At 36.3% G+C, this 20,198-nt stretch overlaps 1 protein-coding gene across 1 annotated transcript; it reads right to left on the bottom strand.

Moving 5' to 3' along the window:
* Positions 1–12,051: 12,051 nt before the first annotated feature.
* On the bottom strand, positions 12,052–14,111 carry LOC135693894 (putative palmitoyltransferase ZDHHC24). The gene has a single exon (XM_065212475.2). The coding sequence runs from the start codon at positions 14,003–14,005 to the stop codon at positions 13,121–13,123; it is 885 nt and encodes a 294-aa protein (XP_065068547.2). The 5' UTR covers positions 14,006–14,111; the 3' UTR covers positions 12,052–13,120.
* Positions 14,112–20,198: the final 6,087 nt, after the last annotated feature.

Below are 20,198 nucleotides of genomic sequence, written 5' to 3'. Positions count from 1 at the left end.
GGTCGTTCGCAGAAACGTACACGATAAATACGGCAAAAACTGTTATCCAATTCGCTATACACTTCTTCTAATTCATTAGTTTACGGCAAACGACTAAAAATATCTTAAATGGCTTACGGCTACAATTTAACGGCAAACATAATTCTGCAAGCTAGCGACAAGGTACACTGAGTTCGACAAAGCTTACGGCAAGACTGAACCTAACTATAAAGCCACTCCTTATATACCCTAAGCCTTTCCACAGCTGGTCCTTCTTTACAAGGTTCTCGTCACTTTGCCAATAAGTTCAACAAACTATGAAAGAGCTTTTTCAAAGCTGAGGATTGTAAAAAAATCGGCTACGGTCAACGATGGGACAAGACCGCCTTTCCTCTCTGATATCAATCAACGTCGAAAGTGATATTTTACAGTTGATAGACTATGGTGACATCATCGATTTGTATGCTGCCACACCTCTTTTGAGAAAGATGTTGCTGGAGTAACAGTTTATACAAATATCATTTAAAGGAAAACTATTCTTTTGGAAGCGTTATACCTATTTAAGGTTTAGCATAAATAAATGCAAAGTAATTATGATGCGATTTAAAACTTGCCAAAAAAACTTTTTTGCTATAAACAGCTATAAACACTAACTTGACAGTTTATTGTCTAGTATAGCGAGAAGACTTGTAGGGTGTAAATTTTTAACTAGTTGCAGTTTTGTTCATAGCGATTTATATTTGGTAAGTTTTGTTAGAATAAAGGCTATTGTTGAACTTGAAGGTGTATAACGAACAATCCATTCGTTAATGATTTCCAGATCCATTCGTGATATTGTAGTATCAAGTGTTGCAGTATATGCAGCAAGGGTAATCTTCAAGGAATGTATTGACAAAATATTTGTCGGAAAAATCATAGTTTTATCGGAAAATTTTCAGCTTTGCCCCCCAAAGTTAACTCCCACTGCGCCCCTGCCTAGGGCCTACGGGGGCAAAACTTGATGCAGTCTGTTCTGATGCTGCTGCTGATGCGTGCATCGTCGTGACTATTGTACGTGTATCAGTTGAATTCGTGGGCACATTTGATATTGAATCGATACGTTGCAAAGCATTCTGAAGGATGCTTCGAATTTCTTCCATCTCGTCTTCTTTCTACATTTGGCGGGAATTCACAATGATATGGAAGCAATGATATAGAAGCGCCAAAGGCGCTAGATGTCTAACTGGGCATAATTGCCCATTGAGCTGGTGAGGCAAAATCACTTAAGCGGTAAAAGGGCAAAAAGACGATTCCGCATAAGGGCTCAGCACAGGAAATTGCAAGTCAGACGAAGAAAAACCAAGATTACTGAAAATTAGCAAAATTTTGAAAGGTTAGTTATATACTTTGCTTGCTTGCCGTATTAATTTCAAAAATTTTAAAGGACAAGTGACACACTTCTCGCCCTATCTTTTCTTTTCATTAACTTAAAGATCATCTTTTAGAAGTAGGTTTTTCCTGGTTTAGAACAAAAATTTCTAATCAAGGGGCGCAGGGGCGCGATTTTGCTTTTTATCACGTGACCCTATGACGTACATTGTGATAACTCGGAATTTACCTGTAATTAATAGAGAGTTTACGAAACACGACGCGACAGGTCCAGACGAACTGAATTCGTTTAGAAGCATTTAGACGAACAAAATTTGTTGTACTACAATATGCCATTGAATTATCTAAAAAGTTATCAGCAACATCATATCAGTAAATTCCTGCCTTTTGTGCTTCCTATGACTGATTAAGAATGCAACCCAATTTTCAAGATTCTATGTCCCAGAATTCTAGCTTTTTTTGAGTTCTTCGGAACTCACATGTAATACGTTCTATCAACAGGTTGAGCCCCCGGTATCAAGTTTAAGGAGAGTTAAAAACCTGTTTCTTTCATAAGACTGACGAGATAAACCTAATCAATGTTGCAAATTAAACTTGCTATGACAGTGAAGAATGTGCCCACACCTTCAGCCGATCGCGTGAAGATGACCTAACCATAAAATTGTTTAGCTTTTAAAACAAATTCCATGTAGGCGAACAAATTTGTGTTCAATTGGGAATGGTGCGAATACCAAGGGGGACGAAATTGTTTAAATATGAAAGTAAGAAAATTAGTTTCTTTATTATTTCCAACGTGTGTCATATCTTTTATAATTGTTTAAATTACCGTGAAATCTGTACCATTTTTGGCACTCACTTATGTTTCGGAAAAAATATTTGTGCCTTTTTTATTCGTTTTGGCCCCCCCTGTTCAAAACTGCGTCCGGCGGCCCTGATAATATCCGCCAGGATATGGACCAAGGCAAGTTGACTGGTGCAGTGTTTATTGACTTGCAAAAAGAAGCCTTCGACACGGTTGAACACTCTATACTTCTATCAAATCAAAGCTCCCTTTCTATGGCATCAAAGACACTGAGCTTGTGTGGATAAAAAGCTATCTATCAAACCGTTATTAGTTTGTTCAGTGCAGCTATCCGAATCTCGAGTTGTTAATTATGGAGTACCCCAAGGCTTAATTATGAAGTACCCCAAGGCTCAACAGCCAAAGGGGAGCAAAGAATGTGGGCTCATGAGCATTCAAGATCATAATAAATTCAAGGCAGCGATACAGATCTTTAGATGCCTGCAAGAAACTGCCATCCCAAATCTTGCATTATATATCCAGAAAGTGGACCACAATTATAACATGAGAGGAATTTCATCATCATGGTCAGGATGGAGGCTGCGAAAAAACTTCATTTCGTTTCCAAGGCCCTTCTTGCTTCAACGACATCCCAATTTACATCCGCCAACTAACATCGATTGTTCAATTCAAGCATCGATTAAAAAAACTTTTCCTCAGCAACTAGTTCACTTCAGATCCACTAAACATGATGTTTACCCTTTATTACTTTCATTTTCAACTTTTCATTTTTATTTAAAATTACTTTTCATTTTCAACCATGTAAATACTTTTATTTAGAACAGGGCCGTTATTGATAACAGTGCTTTTGGCGCTGAAAAGGCTTTACCCTGTATAAATATTTCTATTATTATTATTGTTATTATTATTACTACGTCCTTCCCTACGACGCCGCCCTCTCTCAACCACCGTCAATGTTTGAAAGGAGCAATATTTGTTTGTGTTTGCATGCAGGCACAAAAGGTCTAAAACAAAGAGGATAGTTTGCAAGAGGCGTCATTCTTATCAATATTTCCTATAAATATTGGGATCTAGGCAGAATTTAGTTACATAATTGCAGTTACATTTAGTTACGTTTTCTATTCAGTATCACCTTACGTCGAAGTTAGAAAAATGTCAATCACATTTGTAAATTCATGATAATCTTTTACAGAGAACCAATCATCAGATTAACCAAATGAGAGAAAAGCAATTGCCATGAACGAGCTAACAGTTACTTGCCAATTCTTTCACTACCCATGGGAGAAGGGGCATGAATTGAGCTAGTCGTTTATTGAGCTACAAAACAGTTTTTTGCAGATTTTGTCACTTTTTTTAGCGTGTCGTCGATTTTTATTCCAAGTTACTTTTTTACATATATTATTAAAAAAAATTACTTCAAGCTATTTAACATGATTATTTTTGCCCTGTTTTTAATAATTGGAATTAAGATGGATTAACATTATCAGCAAAGATCGAAATTGTTGCATAGTTATTGTAGAGTCGATTTCAGATTATAGCCATGTTGGGACCACGCGTTGGAGATACGTACTAGATACTGGGCACGGGCACCATGCTTTCGCTGGGCCGCCCTCGGTTGATGTTATAATTGTTTTACAATCTTATTTAAGACATTCTATTGGTCTGATTCAGAATAGAAAAGATTGCCCAAACATGCTCTAATGAACCACTAGGAAAACGTTTATGTCCTTACTTGTCCGCTTGAGTGTTTGAGACAAAAGAAATTAGACGAAATTACACAAAATAAAATGTGTAAATAATGTATGGCAGCCTTTCCACTAGGCCGGATTAAAACAAAAATGGGTTAAAACTATGAAGTTAGATCCTGGACAAAAATATCGAGTCGTGGTTTCGGCACCTCACCACTGTGTTTCGTGGATTCTATGAGTCGTTTTAGTCATTCGATGCACCGAATCGCTGCACGACAACGTTGTTCAGCGCGTTAGTTCCCTTGCTTTTAGATGAGTCGACGCACAAGTCGAAGACTCGACCAACAAGTCGACGACTCGACGCATTCCCACTATCTTAACCTCGTGCGTCGAGGCGTCGACCTCGTTTTGGCGAAGAGACCTTCCATATCATTGTGAATTCCCGCCAAATGTAGCAAGAAGACGAGATGGAAGAAATTCGAAGCATCCTTCAGAATGCTTTGCAACGTATCGATTCAATATCAAATGTGCCCACGAATTCAACTGATACACGTACAATAGTCACGACGATGCACGCATCACAGGGCCGCCGGACGCAGTTTTGAACAAGGGGGGCCAAAACGAATAAAAAGGGCACAAATATTTTTTTCCAAAAATGGTACAGATTTCACTGTAATTTAGACAATTATAAAAATTATGACACACGTTGGACATAATGATGATATTAATTTTCTTACCTTCATATTTAAACAATTTCGTCCCCCTTGGTATTCGCACCATCCCCACTTAAACACAAATTCGTTCGCCTCCATGGAATTTTTTCTTAAAAGCTAAAAAATTCTATGGTTAAGCCATCTTCACACAATCGGCTGAAGGTGCGGGAACATTCTTCACTCTCATAGCAAATTTAATTTGCAACATTGATTAGGTTTATCTCGTCAGTCTTATGAACGAAACAGGTTTTTAACTCTCCTTAAACTTGATCCCGGGGGCTCAGTCTGTTGATAAAACGTATTACATGTGAGTTCCGAAGAACTCGAAAAAAGCTAGAATTCTGGGACATAGAATCTTGAAAATAGGGTTGCATTCTTAATCAGTCAGAGGAAGCACAAAAAGGGCAGGAATTTACTGATATGATGTTGCAGATAACTTTCTAGATAAATTAATGGCATATAGAAGTACAACAAATTTTGCAGTACGTCTAGTCTTGTATATTGTTCTAATCTTAGATAAGAAATTAAAGTCTTTGTTAGCATGTACTCATTGATTGGACACAACTTTTTCATTTCTTCATAAAAAAACATTGAACACAATGTTGTGAAGCAAGCAATATGTTGCAGTTATAGTTTTACAGATGTCTGATTTTGTTAATATATATGTCAAGAGCCACAAGGGATTGATGTTGAAATCAAATTTAGTGAACTCTGTTTTTTAACTTGCTTAGTCATAAGTTTAAGAAAAATAATGGTTCTAACACGAATTGGCATCGAAAATTCCTGCTCAAGCTCTCAGTGAACAGTCCTTCACAATTTTGGCAAAGTCACAGAAAAGGGCACATTTTACGCATCCCAGAATCAGAGATAGGGCTCCAGTTTCTACTTTCAAGAACACACACGATATACATTGGACCAACTGACTGTGCCCTCCGGGGACTTGACCGGACCTTCACTAATGCGTTTGTTGCTGAAGAAATACTAGAGAGTTCAAGCCTACTAAGGAAATTTTCTCGCGGAACTGGCAGTCTCCTTCGCAGTTGATATTGTTCATCACAGAAGCTCGCGCTTTTTGCATCAAGACCAAGTAAACATTTAAGGAATTTTTAATGAATGGTCCTCCAACAACGTCCAGAGTTATGTTATTTTACTTAGTTTCTAAAGACAGAATATCTGGAATTGAAAAATACACGCAATATACTTTTCAAAAAGGGCACTTTTTATACTTTTTGCAAACAGGGGGGGGGCCTGTGCTCCCGTGGCCCCCTGGCTCCGGCGGCCCTGCATCAGCAGCAGCATCAGAACAGACTGCATCAAGTCAACATACTGCGCCTCGACCGTTTTAGTGTAAACACCAACGAAATTCGGTCCGGATCCAAATGAAGAAACCTACAATGCAGTCACACAAACATCAACAGAAACGGCCCAAAAAACATACACATTTACAATCACAAACCCACACACCAGTAGATGCAAACACGCAAGCACAAACACAAAAACATTTTATGAAAACATTTTTAATTGGGATTTGTATTTTAATAGAATTATAAATTTGATTTGTATATTAATAGAAAAATAACATCCTCTGGATAGCCGTTCTCCAGATCTTGGCTAGTTTTTCAAGTTCCGAGTCGTGTTAGACTTGGAACAAATCATCAGTGCCATATGTGTAAGCGTTTTGATGGGGCTGGTTTTCCTTTGTTTTGGGCAAAACGAACTCCATCGAGTGTATAGCCCCGAAAATGTGAGTTTACGGTATACACTAGTGAGAAAACCAGTGTCAGATTTTTCAACCAAAACATCTAGAAATTGCAAGGAGTTATTTTCTTCCTTTTCACATGACATATACAGTCATGTGCTCGTGTTTTCTGATTGGCCTATTTCGATCAAAAACTGGGTGTATATATTTCCTAGCGTAGAGTGTTCGATCTATGTTCTGACGTTTTAAACTCTGAAGAGTGTCAGACGAAAAGCTTTAGTTTACTAAATGTTTGCTTTTTTCAAAGCCATTTACAAGTTTTGTACCACCAAAAGATTGTTTGCATAATAGAATTATATTTTATCTTTTACATGCACATATGGGAAATGAGCCAATGTTGAAGGGAAACAGAAACCAGGGGACGGGAAACAGTGGGTGGGAAGTATGGTAACTAATCATGCTACTTACAACCTGGCAGGGATAGTAAATAGCTCTGGCCAACCTTTTAGATAAGTAACTACTGTTATCTCCAGTAATCAAATCCAAAACAAAACATCCTCTGGAAAGAATATTCCTCATTTGAAGAACCATTTTCAAATAATAATGCCAATTATGTGGTTTTTGCTTCGGATATTTGGCCATTGGTACTGTGGATGTTCTTTGAATAGATATAGTCTAAGTAGAAATCTTAAACACCTCTTTAAGAAAACAAGAGTGACAGATCGGTTTTCTAAGCAAAGACAATAATATTGGTCAAGTCTGATGTTAACATTCCTAATAGTTTTTACACACGAAGAGGAAGATAAAAAAACCCTTACCATTTCATGAAGAATCAACAAAAACATGATTTATTTACAAAAGAAACCTTATCCCTCAATAGCAATATCAGATCTGACTACATGCAAAAGCAGTTATCTCTTTGCGCACTTTCCGATTTAAAATTCAAAAATAACAAATATTTCATTAGTCTCCTTTACCCTGGGTACCAGACTCACTATATAAAATAATAATAATAATTTTATTTCATATATAGTGAGTCTGGTACCCAGGGTAAGTCTCCTTATGCTGCTCGCGGGTGATAAAAACTCAAATGCTGCTGTCATTGGAATTACAGAATCAAAACTTTATGACACGATATCTGACAGTGAGGTTAAAATTGACGGATATGAACTGAAAGATCTGACAGAAATAGACAAGGTGGGGGTGTTGCTTGTTATATCAGAAAAGATCTGTCTTTCAAGTTAAGAAAACATTTTTCAGCAGACCTAGAAAATATATTTCTCGACATATTTTTTTCAAAATCCAAACCAATCCTAGTTGGCATCCTTTACAGACCGCCCAACTCAAGTGGTTTTCTTAGAAAACTAAATTTAGCAATTTCAAAAACAGAAAATTTTCATAATCGAAAGGTTTTTGTCTAGGGGGACTTGAATATTGACTTGATAGACAGTAAAAGGAGTAACTGTAATGGGATAAAGCGCTACAGGGAATCCTGCTCCCTTCACGGACTTAAGCAACTAATCCAAGAATCAACAGGCATAACTGAAAAATATGAAACTCTATTAGATCACATAATTTCAAATTCAGCTCAAAATGTTTCTCAGCATGGTGTTCTTAACCTAGGCTTATCTGATCACCAAATGATCTACTGTACAAGGAAAAGTACTAGAGCCAAAAAATCATGATCATAAATACATCAAAATCCGTTCAATGAAAAATTACAACAGAGAACGTATTCTAAAAAACTCAAATTACTTGAGTTCCCAAATTTCTTTGAGTTTATTAATATCAATGCTGCCTATTCTCTCTTCTTACAACTGACTACTTCCGTCATCGATGAGATAGCTCCATTAAAAGAGATTCGCGTGAAAACAACACTCAGGAATGGATGGACGAGGATGTTCTTAAAGGGATCATGATTCGAGACAAGCTGCTTTCCAAATTTAAGAGGACAAAAACCCATACAGACCATGCTAATTTCAGAAAAGCCCGAAATAACAATTTGTCACTTAAAAAAAAGGGAACAGAAATTGTGTTGTTAGCAAGCTAAATGAAAATATTGGCAAACAAAAAGAATTATTGAAAAGCCTATAATTACTTGGTCTACCTTCCAAACAAGATAAGCCCTCAAAGATCTGCCTAAAAATGGATGGGAAACACTGTTTTGATGATAAAATCAACTCTAATGTTTTTAAGAATTTCTTCTCCAATTTAGCTACAGAGCTTGTAAAGAAGCTACCTAACCCACCTCGTAGATTTGGTATAGAAAGTGTTAAAAAATAATACAAAAAGCTGAATCTTGAAAATGAAGGATTCAAACTTCACCACACCAACCATGATAACGTCTTTAAACTCCTGGAGGGAATAAATCCTTCAAAAGCAGCTGGAACCGATAATCTTGAGGAAAATTCCTCAAGAAGAGTGCATTAATACTAGCAACACCAATTACGGAGCTATGCAATCTTTCAATTTTCCTAGCATGTTTTCCCGACGATTGCAAACAAGCGAAATTGAAACCTCTCTTTTAAAAGGGGAACAAAGATGAACAAAAAAATGATCCACCAATCTCACTTCTGCCGCAAATTTCTAAAGTAATTGAAAAAAGTTGTACACGAGCAGATACAAAAATACCTAGATAAAACAAAATTCTCTATCATTACCAATCCGACCTTCGTCCCTATCATTAAACCGACACATGTTTGTCATACCTAAGTGACAAAATAGTTCAGAGTTTTGAAAATAGTAAGTTTACGGGCATGATATTAATAGACCTACAAAAAGCATTTGACACAATCGATCACGAAATTTTCCTCGAAAAAATGAAGCACCCTAGCTTTGCTGACTCAGTCATACTTTGGCTTCGATCATATCTAACTAACCGAACTTTCTTTGTAAACATAGGAAAAGATTATTCATCACCTGGTGAATTATCGTGTGGTGTTCCCCAAGGCTCTATTCTTGGCCCGCTAATTTTCTTTTTATACGTAGATGACATGCCACAGGCAGTCGACCGTGACTTACTTCTGTATGCAGAAGATTCCTGTCTTGTATTTGGAGACAATAACGTGAATGAAATAGAAAAACAACTAAACAGAAATTTCAATGCTCCTTGCGATTGGTTTGTTGATAACAAACTAAGCATTCATTTTGGAGAGGACAAAACAAAATCGATACTTTTTGGTAGAAAGATTAAACATACGGACAGAAAAAAACTGGACATCATAAGAGGCGACATTAAATTTAAACAATACAACTCAGTCACATACTTATTCTCGACGTGGACCTGTCCGGGGAATCAATGGCTACAAGAATCCTAGGCAAAATCAATGGCAGGTTAAGATTTCTTTACAGAAAGCAACATTTTCTTGACTTCTCCCTTCGTAGATTGCTAGCAAACGCACTAACTCAGCCCCATTTTGACTATGCAAGCAGTGATTGGTTTCCATACTTAAACAAAAGATTGACCAAAAGAATTCATACAGCTCAAAATAATGTTTCAGGTTTTGTTTGAATCTAAATAACAGAGCACATATAAGAATCAAGGAATTATCAATTGGCTCCCCACGAAAGAGAGATCTGAACAATGAATGACTTCAAAGGTTTGCAAATTTTTTGATAATTCAGCCCCACCTTACTCTAAGCTCCTTAATAGAAGGGGGGACGCTTATTAATTTTTTTCTGACCCCCCCGGACCCTATTTGGACCCCCTCCGTTTATGAATTTTTGTATGCAGTTATTCATATCCCTTATTTCATTTGTCCTTTGATCTTGCAGGTGTGAAATTTCTGCAAAGTTTCTCTTAAATGAAGAGGTTGCATTGTACAAAAGTGTTAACATAGAAAAGGAGTGACATCCTAAAAAAATTACATAGGCCTGGCTGATGTACACAATGATAATTAGTCTGTTCATTTTAGTAGTACAACAATGCATTATTACATGGTGATAATTGTCATTTTACTATCGATTGTATTCAGAAGAGAATTTCCTTTGACCCCAAAAAAGAATCATCACATAATTTTTCAGATTTTTCATATTTCCGACCCCCCCCCTCCCGCTTACTAGGACCCCCCGCTTATTTATTTTTCAAAAAATTTCTGACCCCCCCCCCAACTATCAAGACCCCCCTTCTATTAAGGAACTTAGAGTACATGTCAGAGATGTTCTTACCAGTTGGCCAGAACAGAATCATTCGAAGATCTAAAAACAAACTGAATCAACCATTCCGAAAGAAAAACATAGGGCAAAATTGCCTCTCATATCTTGAACAATCTACAATCAATCAAAACTAAAATCTGCAAAGAACGTCGATAGTTTCAAACACAAGATCAAAGATGAATTATTTGATGATCTACTAAGTCAGGAGGATAGCCCCTACATATTTTACTGAAAACCCAAATTCAGCCAACGAAAAGGTTCTAGTTAACATTTTTCCAGAATTACTTTTTTCCTAGTTTTTGATACAAATCAATTTTTCATGTACATATTTTTTTATAACACCTCTGGAGGGACCATTATGGAAATAAGATCGTATTGACCTTTTTAATGCTATCCCTGCCATTTTTAACCTGGGGTGTTTTTAACTTCTATCTGTAAATTTCATATATCTGTAATTAGATCTTTTTTTTCTTCTTAATTTTAAATTGTAATTATTTGATGGCAAAATTATGCATACATACATACATACATACATATATCATAGATTGAAGAAAGTGAAACTACATGGTTTATCTCTACAAGCCTGTTTCGTGAGTAACTCACTCTTCAGGAGATGACTCACATCTCCTGAAGAGTGAGTTACTCACGAAACAGGCTTGTAGAGATAAACCATGTAGTTTCACTTTCTTCAATCTATGATATATCACGCTCTACGTGCTAACGTATTGAGCACTGTGCTACGGAAGTATCAAAAGACAAATTTCTACATACATACATACATACATACATGAGTTTGTGTTTCCACCAGAACGTCGCTCGATGCTCGAACCATAGTTAATGCTCGAACAGTTCCACGAAATCACCTCCACTAAGCACTTCAAGCGAAATTATAATAGAAGGTATAGAGCAATGGGTTTGGTTCCATAGTGTGGCAGCAACAACACTGGATAATTAGAATAAATTATGCCGCACCAAGGAAACTGTGCAGTTGTTGTAATTGAACTGGCCAAAAAACACATCTACCACTGTAACCTCTCAATTTAAAAGACTTTTTGTCTGATTTTGCAAAAATAAGGCAAAATAAGTTAACAAAACTGTGTGTTTCTATTTACAATTGCTGTGTAAGGTGCCATTTTAAGGACAAATGCTATATATACCTGAAGTAGGGATAACTGTGGAAAAATCAAGGATTTTTTGAAAAACTTGTATAAATTGAATATTTTGTAATTCAAACGTTTTGAGCATCCCCAGGCAGTTTGAATTGCAGAGAGTTGACTGCATTATTTAGCTTTAAGTGAGAACATAAATCTAAGGTCAACTTAAAAATTAAAGAAGAGGCAGGAGCAATTAAGGATGGCACTAATGCACAGGCAGGTGATCACTCACCTCAAATGATGAGGCCTTTTATAGTTATATACTTAATCAAATTTTAGTCATTGTGTGCAATTTGTGTTTTGGTAAGATATTGTATGTTGAAGGATGCTAGTGATATGAAAACTATATATACTAAACAGGACATTCTTTTTGCCAGAAATTTTGTTTGGCAAATGTTTGCACCCTCTATGGAACTGAAGCCACAATGCCCCTTCTGATGAAGACACTGAAATCCTTCAAAACAAACTAATGAACTAAAAAAATCATACACAATTGGAGCCAGCATTTGTTTTATTATTCTACATGTTCTTAAGTTGATAAATATTTACAAACAGAAGTGCATGAATGTACACACACCTCCCAAAAGTATTCGATGGTCTGGCAAAACTTTGGGCCTAATTTTTACAAGTGTTAGCAGAAATGTAAGATCATATTTTGGCAGGAAAATAAAATGTTGGCGTCAGGAAATAAGCAAAATAAAAATATAATCCAGAAAAGTGTTGTTTGGATAAAGTATCATATACTGGGAAAATTGTTCTAAAAAGCGGAAATAGTGTTTTTCTTTGGGCACTGGTAAAACCCAAATATGGATGAAGCTAAGTAAATGGTCATCAAGTCTTTACAGCAGGCAGGTCGTTCATATGATGAAAAGTTTTCTTATAGGAGCCAAAGAATTGTAGCAGGGTTTGCGAAGAACCTTGTTTGTCAATTTTAAAGTGATTCCTATTGTCATTCTATAAATATAAGCAATTAACTTTTATTTTTTTAATCAACTTGACCTGGCACAGTAGCAACATTGGCTTCCATTTGAATACTTTTGGGAGGGTAGTGTATATTTCAAGTTATCCTAAACAGCAAGTATTCATCAGTTTATAATGGCAATTCTAATTACAAAGATTGTCTTTTGCTTTCTCCTTGCAGTTTAATGATACTAAGTATTCTACTGCATGTCTTTTCTGCACCATTTACAGTAACCCAAATTTGAAATCTTCTTACCAATTTCAATCCAGCAAACACTCAATATTGAACTTTTTATGGCAACTAATTGTAGCCTTAATTGCAGATTCCATCATTGGTGAAGAACATTTGTTTTACTTATTGAATATAATATAATATGGCATGAATCAGACCATGATGCCTTACATATAATACCTAAGAAGATGGAATGTGTGAGCATTGTCCATTCCATTCCTTCTTCAAAACAAATAAGTGGCTTTAGTTTATTCCCGATTGCTAAAAAGGCTAGGCTTTATGTTAACAAGCATTTTTGGTCAGATAAATGCCAAAAGCATAAGTCACTGCTAGATCCATTCTTCCCAAATCAGATATCTTAGAAGGTTTACTACATGAACTTAACATGGTCATTATTCGAGTCAAAGGCAGTTGTCTTGGAGAAATGAGTCCCATCCCCTGGTAGTCGTGACTTTAAGAAATATCCAAATATGGGCAGATACCATCTTTTACCAAGGACTTCAACCCAATTTTGCTTGAAATTCTTTTGATAATCTTTGATCTTCTTTTTGCATTCAAATTGTGTCTGTCCGCGTGATATGAAGAATATTTGGAAAGACATCAAGCAAGTGAATAGAAACATTGCCATACAACAAACTCCACAAACAAATAATATTCCAAGTTGGTGTAAAGTGCAGTAGCCAAGCAGGTAAGCTACCATGGGAAAAACCATCTTCAGCCACGTTTGGGGGCCAAATCCTCCGAGTACAGATGAGAAGTATTCAAAGTCAAACATCATGGTATAGAAAGCACCCAACCATAAGTATAGTGACATGCAGATAAAATACCGGTGGTTTATGTGTCCGACACAGTTTCCAGTGAAAATGCAATGGTGATCACGTTTGAGGACACAGATATCACAAAGGGGGCAGTGGTGACTCCTGGGCGGGGCATTCATGCGGCAGTTATGACAGTAATACCATCCCGGCAATAGAACTGAAGGTAAACTTATCTCCGAGCTTTTCACCGTCGAGTCTGTTAGTATAGTCATGTAAAGATTAGTGAACACCCCAAAAGCGATGAAAAGTCCGTTAAATAAATGAAAATTGTACCAAAATGAAAACGGTTTATGGTAAATCGGCAAAACGACAAAAAGGTTGAACAGAATTATACCAGTCAATCCGATATGGGTGAAGGAAAATGCAATTCGATCAGTGAGATTTTTTGGCCACACTCTTTTTGGTGATGGCGGCTTTTGATCAACTCCAAAGTCCATGACTTCAATCAGCAGTTGCAAAAGGATTGCTAGAAGCCGAGACGCGACGCAGGGCTGGCTGGCCTAAAAAACTGCACGCATCGGAACCCTGTCTTTGGAAGCAACCACTGGGCAGCAACGCTCAAACAATTCAACTCAATTTCTTTTTTAATTCCGGGGGGTCAAACTTGGAGGAAAATGACAGGGATGTGCATGCCAGGAATAAAAACCATGGCCCCGTCAAGGAATGAAATCCTGAAAACACGAAATCTTTCCTTGAACAGGGGCGAATCCAGAGCAAATTTGAAGGAGGGGCAGTTGGTAGCGGGGGCGCTGAACAATTTTCAAAAATTGGTGACGAGAGTACGCTGTATTCAACAATTTGAGGTCCATGAAGCAAATCAACCTATCGGTCTCAGAAACTTCTTCATCTGATTCTCATTCTTCAAAAGGGGCGCACAATTTCTAAAAAGGGGGGCCAGACTTACTTCAACTCGTCGAGGAAGGAGTAACTGCCCCTGGTTGCCCCCCCCCCCCTATATCCGCCACTGTCCTTGAATAAGATCCAGGTAACTTATCGTGTGCTAAAACATAATTTCACTGATACCCCAACACTTACATTTTATGACAAATCTGACATGTCTTGGCATAAGTATCTTTCAATGGGCATACTGTACCTTGGCCGTAAAACAAGACAAAACAAAAGGTAGAATCCTGTCACGGGGGTTTTCAATAAGAAACAGTCAGTTCAAACTGCAAGAAAAGTAAGAAATAAATGTAGAATGACATGACTTGTAATTAAAAGCCAAACTTTTAGAGTATCTTTGACCAGGGTTGTAAATATTGGGACCATTACAAGTGTAGTGAATGACACAACCCCCCCCCCTGGCAAATAGCGACACAATTATGAAGCATTGAAATACCCAGTGCAGAGGAGAGGGGGGTCAGGGGGGTCACTGACCCGGGGGCCCATGACTTTATGGGCCCACAGATAATAACTTAGTCAAATTCTCCATTATCAAAACCTTCCCATAATAGAAACAATATTTGCAAAAGCCTTTAAAATGAAATAAGGTAGAAGCAGTAATAGTATGAACCCCATTTATGAAACTCTAACAGAGCTAGTAGCTTTCGGTAATTGTCTAGATGGTTAACAAAACAATTTTCAAGACTTTGCATCTGTAAAAAGGTTAATTATGGAGCTATAATAAAGTTTTTCCGCAATTTCAGTTTCCATGGACATTGAAACCAGTGAGCTAAGCCTGTTTTGGTCAATGGTAAAGCGAAGATAATACTTTATGAATTTGAGCTTACTGGACGATATTTCGCCTGATGCAATATTAGAAGGCAAAGTCAGAAACAAACTTAATGCAATGAAAAGATTGGGAAATAAGCGTTGCCAATTCAAATGCTAGTCACTTGTAGTCTTGGATGCATAAAATAGCAAGAAAATATGCCAAAACAAAGTTCATGCAAAGCTAAAACTAAGCAAAATCCACAATTTCGGTGTTCTCATAAAGAAATCGTTATAAATACTGGAGATTGACTACATGTTTCTAGAGAGTAGATAATTTAGGTGTCTTTTCAAGGGGTACTCATCGAGTGTGAAAAAACAGGAGCTGTAGTGGGCCAAATTCTCTTTACGGTTGCCTTCACGTGGCTTTTCATAATTTTTCCTTATAGTTTGATCTAATATAGTTACTTCGTCTGGCATCAAAAACATAATATCAATCAATTTTTAGCATTGTTTATTGGTGCCATATTGAATTTCAAAGTATGGCCAATGTTAGGCTGGATACAATTCTTTCATAATGTTTGTGCTTGTATTGTAGATTTAACGCAAAAATGAGGCTGTAAGTCGAATTGGTGTATTACGTGCTTCGTCTGATTTGTTTAAAATAAGAATAGCTTCGCGGGAAACATGTCTAGCCTCAAATGGAAAAAATTGAAAAATGAACAATATCTGTTTAGAGATTTGAAGATTTAGAGGACAGATTTTATCAGCAAATTAATCCTGCAACTTAAATGGTTTCCAAAACTTTTTTAGTGGTCTTAGAAAGAATTCATAGTATAAAGATGTGGAGCAATTAATGTAGATAAAAACACTTTAATGATGCTATCTGGTATTATCGTCTATTTTGTTGAGACAATATAAGCCAAAACTATTTGCAGTAGATTCTATGCTATTGGCATTTTTACTAATCGTGAAGTATGAAAGGCCGCCTCTTCTTTTAAGCGCCTCCTTTGAGAAAATGCCTCAAAAATGTTTGAAAATTCTAAAAGAGCCACCCAGGCGTAATATGGTATCTTTACAGCTCTACATATCAAAAGTCACTTGATTCAATGGTCAATGCTGTTATCAAATAGATCATTCTAACACAACATTAAAATATGTATTCAGTTATTTTGTTATTTCATATTTCATACTGGGAACCATAGTTATTTCATACTTCAAAACCAAAAAATCTAAATAGTTATATTTTCTACCCGAAAACTTTAATTATCTCATATTTCAATTTTCCCATAGAGGCGCTCTTAATTTCAATATTGTTCATTGTTCAAACATAGTAGTGAATTTATTTACGGCTTTGAAGAGCCTAATAACAAAAGTTCGAGATATTTTCAAATGAGGATCTCAGATATATGCTTGATAATATTCTGACATTGCTTACGGAACAGGGTTTAGAGCTAGAGCTTAGGGGCTAGGAGGCTTAGCCCCTCTTACCAACCATTCTCTACTTTACTCTACTTTTGAGAAATATTTTTCGAAAGAAACCATACCCCAGTGGCAGAGGATTTATTAAAATTGTCATAACTGTATATACATAGAGTTTAAATATTCATTACGTTTACGTTTTTATTATGAATAATGGATTAACAAACAATAATTCATTTTCAAGTTCATACTAATTTTGATTCGACTGCTCTAATAATCGAGCTCCGTGCTAAAAGTATTGACTTTGTGCAATATTCAGCTCATTGCGATAAAACATTTTGCCAGAAAGTCCGAAACCAGAGGGTCCATACCAAAGATATATAAGCGATATAATTTTTCTAGGAATTTGAATGCGCATATGGGCTACATGGTAAGGGTGGTTTTCAGTTAGGAATGAAGAAATTCACAGATTTATGAAAATAAACTCGTTAATAGAAAGCTGGAAGTATATTTTTACCCGAGATGCACTCATTTTGAAATGACTTCAGCTACAAATCTTTAATTAATGATCCAGAACAGATTTTAGAATGCACCCAAATGTTATTGACATTTTTATGGCTAATTTTCGATCATGTATTGCTGCAGAGGGCCCTTTAAGTTTTGACTTGCCTAACCCAACGCCTGCCAAGCCAGAAGATAACTTGCTCCCAAATCACACCCCGAAATTTAAATAACTTGGTATAACACCAAACCGAAAAGTGTTTTCAAATAAAAAAACCATTTTGTATTTACATGGATGCCAATTTCAAACCCCGAAAACTGGCAGGAGCGTTTCTATCAAGTATCCATCAGATTACACCAAATTCATGTCTAAAAGATTTTCGTCGTTCGGCTCCCTAAATGTCGGGCAAAAACTTTGATCAAATACCTTTAGTGTTCAGTTGAGACAAATGAAAGTGAAAAGGTTTTACTAACGGATCGTCTGGTTGCGGTGAATTATTTGAGAAATATATCTATCATGACATTTGCTGTTTTGTAAGCAAAGCCAAAAATCCTAACTACCTCGCTAGATCGGAAGATAATCTGTCCCAGTTTAAAATACGGTAGAGAACGTGTGGTTGAAGGAAGGATTTAAAATGTATTTTCAATGTCTCATCTGAATAGACAAGATTTCTATGATTGGCAAGAGTCGATTATAACACCAAGAAACTTGACAAAGCTTTTCTGCTTTAGCGTTTCAACATTTATATTTAAAATATCGTTGCATTAGACAAATCTTTATTCACTATTTTTCAAGATCTTTAACGTTTTTTTATATAAAGTAAGCTCGCATGATAAGCAAATAAAAAGGAGTCCAGTCATAAATGAGGGTAATTCAATTTACAATCTAAAGGGTTTGTATTGGTTCATTTGAATTGCTGCTTAAATTGGTGTTCTTTTCGTCATTATGAAAAACTTCTTCTTAACATTTGGAGTATGATTTAGTGTATAAGACTTCATTCATTATAATTTAAATTAGCCACATTAAGAATAAAAGCACAATTTGCAAAAGTCGAGGTAAATAAATTCAAACTAGTTTGATTTTAATCCTGACTTGAAAAATATTCAGACAATACTCTTTTCTGTGCTTTGGTATGCAATTTGAGTAACAGACAGGAAAGAATATGGTTGGACCCGGGCGAATGTCCTCAAGATCTTGTTAGAATATTCTCGCAGGAAAGAATTGCCACAAAATGAAGCCCCAACTCGCTAGGGTAGCTTTTATTACGTTCCATATGTTGTTGTATGTGTGTTTTTCACATAGCCCGGTAAACATGGCGATCGTATAGTCAACGAACGGGAGGAAGGCCAATAAAAAAACAGGCAAAACATTAAGTTGGCGGGAACTTTTAATATTTTTAAACAAAGGTTTTGGACAATGTGAACTGATTTTATCCACTCTTAATATGATGAACTTTTTTAATTTTGTAATGTTTTAGTAAATCGATAAAATAAGTTAAATAGAGGACCCTCATGAAAAGCACCCTCGATTGACTGAGGCCATCTTCTGTAAATATTTGTCAACTACCCTTTTAACATTTTTACATTTTAACATTTTTTTTTCTTTTCTCATTTCTACGATGTTATAGTTTTTTTTTCAACACAGGCTAGCCAGTTACAAATTACCTTGTAATAGTGAGATTTGTAATTGTAGTTTTAAAAGGAATTCAAAATGAAAAGTTTCCATTATTATAAATCTTTATCGCCACTTTCGAAGTTCCCGTTCACCCTTGGTAGGGCAAGTACTTCACCACCACATGCTCCAAACACTTCCTCGTCGCTCGATCTCAAGTCTGTTGCCATTCCTGAAGAGCTGTCATGAAAATTGCGAACTGAAATTCTAACCACTAACCAAATTCCCTCTCTCCGATTCACTCTACTACAATGTTGTTTTCGTTGGGATCGGGGCACGTGTCCACGACTTTACGTCAGAGCCTGAAGCTTGTCTCCAGACCTCTCCGCCACGGAAATGGAGAAATTTCACACTTCGCGTGCTAAATGCGGAAAAACGAAAATAAAATCATAAATTTTGTGTAGATATTCGAAATCAGCACGATGAAAACTACTTGTTACCTGATTTTAATTTTTCACTTCAGTTCCCCTTTAAAACCGATGTAATTCCGTATTCAAATCCGATTTGAATAGTGCCAATCATTTGCAAAGCTGGCCTTAAGACAATGATCCTATGGCTTAGGCCCTCTCATAGAAGTGGGCCCTGTAGACCTTAGCTTAGATGTTGTTGTCATTAGAAGCTAGAGTCAAGGCCAGCAAGAAAGGCTAACCAAAGAATCCCCGAACAGGCAAACGATGTAGAAAAGAATGAAGATATGAGCTGTAGCTATGTTAACATTCTATTACGTTGCTATTTATCCTGAATTATTCAAACTAAGAAAATTATTGAAAAAAATTGTTCCACGCATTTTTTCATTTACATAGAACTTTGCAATGTACATTAAGAACTGTAAATTTTGGAAAAAAAAACCTTAGGACAACCCCTGCCTGATACTGCTTGAACAATGTATAAAGCAAATATTTTGCCTTTATTCTTATACTGCCCAAAAATAAGCATTGAATTTCAGACTTACCCAAGTCAAAGCTCGAAAAAGTTCAAAAACGATCGATGAGAATCATCAACGTACAAAATGGTGAAATTAGCCTTCCATCCATCAATCATATAGGAATTAATCAATGTACTTTTGCAGTTTTCGAGAATTTTCATGGTCTTACACCAAGGATAGTAAAGAAACATTTCAGAAGTCTGGACTTCGAAAAGTACACTCGAGAAAACAAATCAAATTTAATGGTGCCTCGCATTAGAACAAAAACCGGCAAAAGCAATTAATTTTCACCTTATTTGAAAAATGCAAACTCATTTGCAAGATCAAAGAACATATGTAATGATATGATTTGACGCAGAAAACCTGTATGAACAATTACACATTACGACTGCCAGTTTTGTCATTGCAGTCACTTTCAAGGCCTCATGTCTAATCCTAATTCCGATTTCTACCTTTCAAT

The sequence above is a fragment of the Rhopilema esculentum genome, chromosome 11 (assembly GCF_057945365.1).
Source record: "Rhopilema esculentum isolate cy_ngs chromosome 11, ASM5794536v1, whole genome shotgun sequence".
Lineage (NCBI taxonomy): Eukaryota > Metazoa > Cnidaria > Scyphozoa > Rhizostomeae > Rhizostomatidae > Rhopilema > Rhopilema esculentum.
This window is presented reverse-complemented; position numbering and strand designations above follow the sequence as displayed.